The sequence below is a fragment of the Cydia strobilella genome, chromosome 5, assembly GCF_947568885.1.
Source record: "Cydia strobilella chromosome 5, ilCydStro3.1, whole genome shotgun sequence".
Lineage (NCBI taxonomy): Eukaryota > Metazoa > Arthropoda > Insecta > Lepidoptera > Tortricidae > Cydia > Cydia strobilella.
In genome coordinates, this window is record NC_086045.1 from 14218531 (window position 1) to 14224850 (window position 6320).

Genomic DNA, 6320 nt, shown 5'->3' on the forward strand with positions numbered 1-6320 from the left:
AGCCTTATTTTTGGTTAGCTTTTCGGTAAGGGTTAGTCAAAGGTAAGGGTATGAATGGGCTTGCAGTTCAAAAGGGAAAGTCTTTCAATGTGTTAGCCGTGTTTAAGTGTCGCCCATTGAAAGGGTTTTATCGCGGAAAGGGTTGTCCGGTCCCTGTGGAAACCACGATTCCTAAGTGGTCATTTTCAACTGGCATGATTTACTAATGATACTATTTCATTTTATTTTATTTATTTTACTTTATTTTTTATGTATTTTTGATCAGCGCTGGAAGTCGCCAGCAGCATGCTGAGATGGGGCCATTTCGTGACACTTTATGTTCTTTTAATGTATGTCTATTGTCTGTGTGTTTACGAATAAAAACGATTATATTCTATTGAAAAAAATACCGAACAAGTGCAAGTCGGACTCGCCCACCGAGGGTTCTGTACTTGTCCAGTTTTTAACTTTTGGGTACGGAACCCTAAAAACGAGTGTTTACCATTCATAGTTGTTTTGGCAAGTTCCCGATATTTCGGCACAGTTGTACATTCCATGCCATCTTCACAGAGTAATATGTAACATACTGCATGTTTGTGGTCTACCAACATACCATAGCAATCTACCCTATATATTTCTGATTCGCTTGTTTCGCACGGTGGCTACTAGATATTCTGCTGTTCATTACTTCGTTAAGACAGAATGTGCAACGTAAATGACCATGTCAACTTACCGAGCCCATTGTATGACGTCTTTAGGGTCCGCGGTGGAGGAGGAGGAAAGCGTGACGTCGTTGATGAAGCCCGACACCGCGTCGATGAGGCCGCGGTCGCTGGGCGGCTGAGCGGGCACCGTGAGCGGCCCACCCGCCCGCGCGTGCCGCGGGGACTCCGCCGACATTGCGTGGCCTGACCTACGAACATGGACCACATGTTAAATTCAAATTCACTAGGGAACAAAATATATAGTGACTCCTGTCAATACGTATAGAGTACCCTCTTTTTTTGCCGGACCCTACTAAGCCAAAGCAGTATTTCAAGTGTAAATTGCATTACACCTTAATTTTAATTCTTTAGTGGAAAATTTAAATTTTTAGGGTTCTGTACCCAGAGGGTAAAAACGGGACCCTATTACTAAGACTCCGCTGTCTGTCTGTCTGTCCGTCTGTCACCAGGCTGTATCTCATGCACCGTGATAGCTAGACAGTTGAAATTTTCAACAACAAATTTTAAAAACAGAATAAAATAAACATTTTAGGGGGGCTCCCATACAATAAACGTGATTTTTTTGCCGTTTTTATAGATAATGGTACGGAACCCTTCGTGCGCGAGTCCGACTCGCACTTGGCCGGTTTTTTAAAGTCATTTGTTATTGAGAAAAGGTCAATACAGATATAAGTGTGGTTGTGGACCACTTAGTTTTACTGGGCATTTTCCGCAACTCGACATCCAATGTGCCTATTTTGCGTGAAACGAGGTAGCGCTACTCTAACCACCCCAGCTCCTCCACGAAGCCTAGCAGTCTTCAGGTTGCTAGTTGCCTCCTTTAGTGTGCATGGATTCCCTAGGTATTTGCTCCTATATACTTCTACCTGTTTACAGTCTAGGAGAATATGTTTTGTTGTTTCTTCTTCTTCCATGCACGCTCTGCACATGGGGCTGTCCGTTTTACCCATATTATGTAGGTGTTTGTGTGTTATGTCCTGTTATTAATCCTAATATTTTACGTAGTTGGCTTCTTGGTGTTTTCAGTAATATTTTGGTAAGCTTGTGGTTCAGTTCCGGTACAATTTCTTTGGTTTGCCTGCATGTCTTCATTTCATTCCAGTACTTGTTGTGCAGTTGTCTGTGATGTTGTTCTAGCTGGTTGTGTATGTAGGATATTGGTAGGGGCATGATTGGCTCGGGTCCATATGCCGGTGTTTCTGAACCTTTCCTGGCCAGTTCATCTGCTGCATCGTTTCCTCTTGATCCACTATGCCCCTTTATCCATTGTACTGTTACTTTGTTGCATTCTTTGCTCACTTCAGTGAGGCTCCGATGACATTCAAGTATAAGCTCTGAAGTAAGTTTGTCGCTGCATAGCGCTTGTAGTACCGATTTACTGTCTGACAGTATTAGTATGGTTTCGTGTTTCACTTGTCGTCTTGTAATAGCATTGCAAGCTTCTAATTATTCCTACACATTCAGCTTGGAATACTGTATTGTGTTCATCAAGGGATTTTGTGATGTGTATGTTCAGGTCTTCTGAGAAGACACCACATCCTGTCCCTTCGTTTGTTTTTGAGCCATCTGTGAATATTCTTAGGTTTATTTGGTTTAGTCCTTCTTTCGGATCTTCTGTTAACGATATGGCGTAATCTCTCCAGAAGATCATAGATTTTGGTATATTGTCGATAGGCGCTTCCAGCATGGGCAGTTTTGAGATCGTATTTTCATAGATCTTCTTGTGCGATGAGCTGAAAGATGTCCATAGGTTTAGATTTTTCAAACAAAGAGCTGTGGCTGCCGCTTCTTTCTGTATGTATATGTGTAGTGGCAGGAGTCCTAGCATTATTTCTAGAGCCGCAGTTGGAGTAGTTCTCATGCAGCCCGTTGCAGCCACACATGCTAGTCTTTGTGTTTTATTTAGTTTGTCTATTACTGTGGTTAGCTGGGTGCGGGGCCACCATACCACCGCGCCATAGCTGATCATTGGCATTATTACCATTTTGTACAGCCACAGTATAATGTGAGGGGCAAGTCCCCATCTTTTGCCCACCATCCTCCGGCATTGCCAAAAGGCTACTGTTGCTTTGTTCAGTTTATTGTCTAGGTGTTTGTTCCAGTTCAGTTTATCGTCCAGGATTATGCCATCCTTTGAAAGTGTCAGTTTTGTGCCAAAAAGTGATGGCATTTCGTATGTACCCAGTTTTCGTTTGTGTGTGAAGAGAATTGTGTTGGTCTTTTTTGGGTTTACCGATAGGTCATTCTCCTTGCACCATTTCTCTACTATTCTCAGTGCTGTCTGTGTGAGATCGTAGTGTGCTTATTACTAGGCCGCTGATTAGTATTACTAAGTCATCTGCGTACCCTATAGTCATAAAGTGTTTGTTGTTTAGTTTTGTTATCAAATCGTTTACAACCAGGTTCCAAAGCAATGGTGAGAGTACTCCTCCCTGGGGGCATCCTCTCATGATTAGTGCCTGGTGATTTAGATTTTCTGTTAGTCTTATTATTCTCTGTCTTAGCATATTCATTACCCATTCGATTATGAGCGGATTGGTTCCATGTCTATGTAATGCTTGTTGAATGCTGCTGAAATTGGTCTTGTCAAAGGCTCCCTCTATGTTGATCAAGGTGCCTAGACAGGAGTTTTTCCTCGCTAACGCATTCTCTATGTTGCTTATTACAGCATGGAGAGCTGAGTCAGTTGATTTACCTTGACTGTAGGCATGTTGGTTTGGATGGATTACTATGTTTTTTAGAGCCGTGTCCTTCAGTTCTCTATCACATAGTCTTTCTAGTGTTTTTAGTATGAAGGACATTAGGCTGATTGGTCTGAAAGACTTAGGATCTGATTTTCACTTCCCTCCATTTCTGTGGTATATATCTAAAGGCTATACAGCTGCACAGTAGATTGGATAGATGTTTTATTAGTGTGTGTCCTCCCCACTTTAGTAGGGCTGGGTAGATTCCGTCTGTTCCCGGCGATTTAAAGTTATCAAAACTATTTACCGCCCAGGTCGTTTTGCTATGTTCTGTTATGCATTCTGCTGTCTTCCATTCTCTTTCAGTTGGATTGTAGTTCATTATATGTTGTTCTGGGTCCTGCTCATTTACTACCTTGCATCCTGGGAAGTGGGTCTCAACCAGTAGCCTTTCTGTCTCTGCTGGGCTACTGGTGGTGCTATTATCCTGTCTCCTCAGGGTGCCCAGTAGTTACCTTGGTTGGTCTGCAAGGATTTTCCTTGTTCTGTTTGCCTGTGTTACAGTGGATATGTTGTCGCAGAAATTCCGCCATGTGGCTGATTTTCTGTATCTCAGTCTTTTCTTATAGTCTGTTTTAGCTTTTTTGTACTTGTCCCAGTCCTCTTCAGCTCTTGTGTTCATTGCTCTGTTAAGTAACCTTCTCATTTTTGTTCTCATTTGGACCAAATGTGGACCACTTAATGCAAGTTGCAAATGTATGAACAAAAATAAATGTAACTCCATAAGTCCATATAAGATAAGTCTAAGGAAAAATTTATGCTCGAACGAACAGATGGCGCCATACCTTTGGCCTATACTCGTGTAGATGGCGTCACCGTTTGATATTTATCAATTTTAACACATATCAGTGAAAGCACATGGGTCAGTCATATATGGCGTTCTAAAAATAATAAATAAATTTAAAAAAATCATTTATCCATATATAAATTTTTTGATATTTGTACACATTTTCATTTTTAGTTTTATTCCTGTGTTGATAGATAGCAGTAAATTTACTGTAACTACTAAATTTACTATGACAATAACCCACTATACATTCTATTATATTTTAATATGAATAAACACTAATCAATGTGTAAACAGATCAAACCTTCTACTACAGGTAATTTAATATTAGGTTTAAAGAACTTTATTTCCCAAAGAAATTTACATTTCGCTTAATGAGAAAATTGCATACAATACAAGTGTATCTTGAATTACAAGAGCATCAAAAGAGCAGTTTACATTAAATGTAAGTATTCACTATTATATCTATAAAATAAAAATAAAAAACTAATATTACATTTGTACATATAACTATTAACTAAGGCAATCATTCTTATAATGATGTTTATGCTACACAAGTGTGTGGGTATTTTGCAAAACGTAAAAGTTAACTTATAATACTTATATGCTAATCACTGGTGCAAATGCTATGGTGTGCTAATTTCAACCTTATAAACTAAGCGTTTAAATTTACAATCCTAAAAAAAAAAAATGCAGTTGTCTGCATGAGCTTATCGCACATTCTTTGTTTTCGATTCGCAAACTCCCAGGGCCGGACTTAGATATTAGAAATTACGTATTGATGCAATTTATGTTTGTATAAATTAAAACTTGCATTCTTTTACACATTTTGGCAGTTTGTTATAGAATATTAGTGATTTCTACCTCCAGTTTAGATAAATTCACACAGATATTTGATAAACCACAGTATGAAAAGAAATGTGCCAAATACTAACATTAGCCTGTTTAATGATATTGTTTATTGAGTATATGATTATTTGGCCTATATTAAAAATAAACAAAATAAAAAAAGTTTAAAAACCTTGATGACTAAATTATACCTACCTACTAGATAAGAGAGATTATTGTGTTGTGGTTACCTTCCGAGTTTGATGGGCACAAAGCTGATAGACAACACTCAGCTATGAATAAGATAAGCAAATAAAAAATAAGATATATAAAGTTACCTCAATGACATTTGCAGCCTTCAAATAAACTGCTGTATAAAATGTTATGACTGTTAATCCTGATACATTTTTACCAAACAAAAAAAGGGCAAAAGTAACTATAGGACAACAAAACAATTAACACGAAAACAATGTTCACCTTGCGTGAATCATTATTTGTAGATTACATAATTAATAAAAAACAAAACAATGTCAACTCAAACACCTTATGAATATTTAATTTAAAGGAAGGGATAAACTCTGTTGCTTCGATCAGCTGCCAGTTACAAATATAACTACGACAGTTCTATAGCACTGATACCGTCCGAGTCCGAGGACAAAGGAAATCAATGCAATTGCACCACCCTCCTATGATCCTACACAACAAATACACCCTACCCGACAACACCTTACGCTAATCTTCCTACGTCTTATCCAAAACTCACCTTGTTTACGAAAACAATCCTCATTTTAAGTCCATTTTCGAAATTTTAAGTTATTGCGTCGTTTATACTGGCAGTTGAAAACAATGACGTCACAAGTAAAAAAAATAAATAAGGACCCAAACAAACATTACTTGATAACACAATCACTCAAACAACCGTTTTAAATTAATTCTAACACTAATCAATAAATAAATTGAGAATAAATTACGTTTATACACAAACTATAACAACAATTTTATGAAAACAGATGTGAATGACAATACCCCGAGCTTGATTCGTTTCGTAGTGTGCGTGATTGAGTAACTAAATGAATAGCTGCTGAGGCGGTGTTGCCAGGTGAGCGGAAGAGAATTATCATATTATGTGTCAAAATTATCGCCGATGAATAATTTATCGTACGCCTGTCAAAAGGTAACAACGTCTAAAATTTCTTGCAAAATAAGCTTCCATGTCCAATGTATAAATAATTTTGTTCTATATCTCGCAAAACTCAT

The 6320-nt window shown here is 38.2% G+C and overlaps 1 protein-coding gene across 1 annotated transcript in view; it reads right to left on the reverse strand.

The window, feature by feature from the left end:
- LOC134741710 (uncharacterized) overlaps positions 1-6083 on the reverse strand; it is a 31056-nt gene extending 24973 nt beyond the window's left edge. Inside the window, exons 1-2 of the mRNA XM_063674606.1 lie at positions 5827-6083; positions 713-892 (exon numbers count right to left, since the gene is read on the reverse strand). Of these exons, the coding sequence (XP_063530676.1) occupies positions 713-879 (167 nt within the window). The 5' untranslated portion in view covers positions 880-892; positions 5827-6083. The remainder of the gene's footprint in view (positions 1-712; positions 893-5826) is intronic.
- Between the last annotated feature and the right edge of the window lie 237 nt (positions 6084-6320).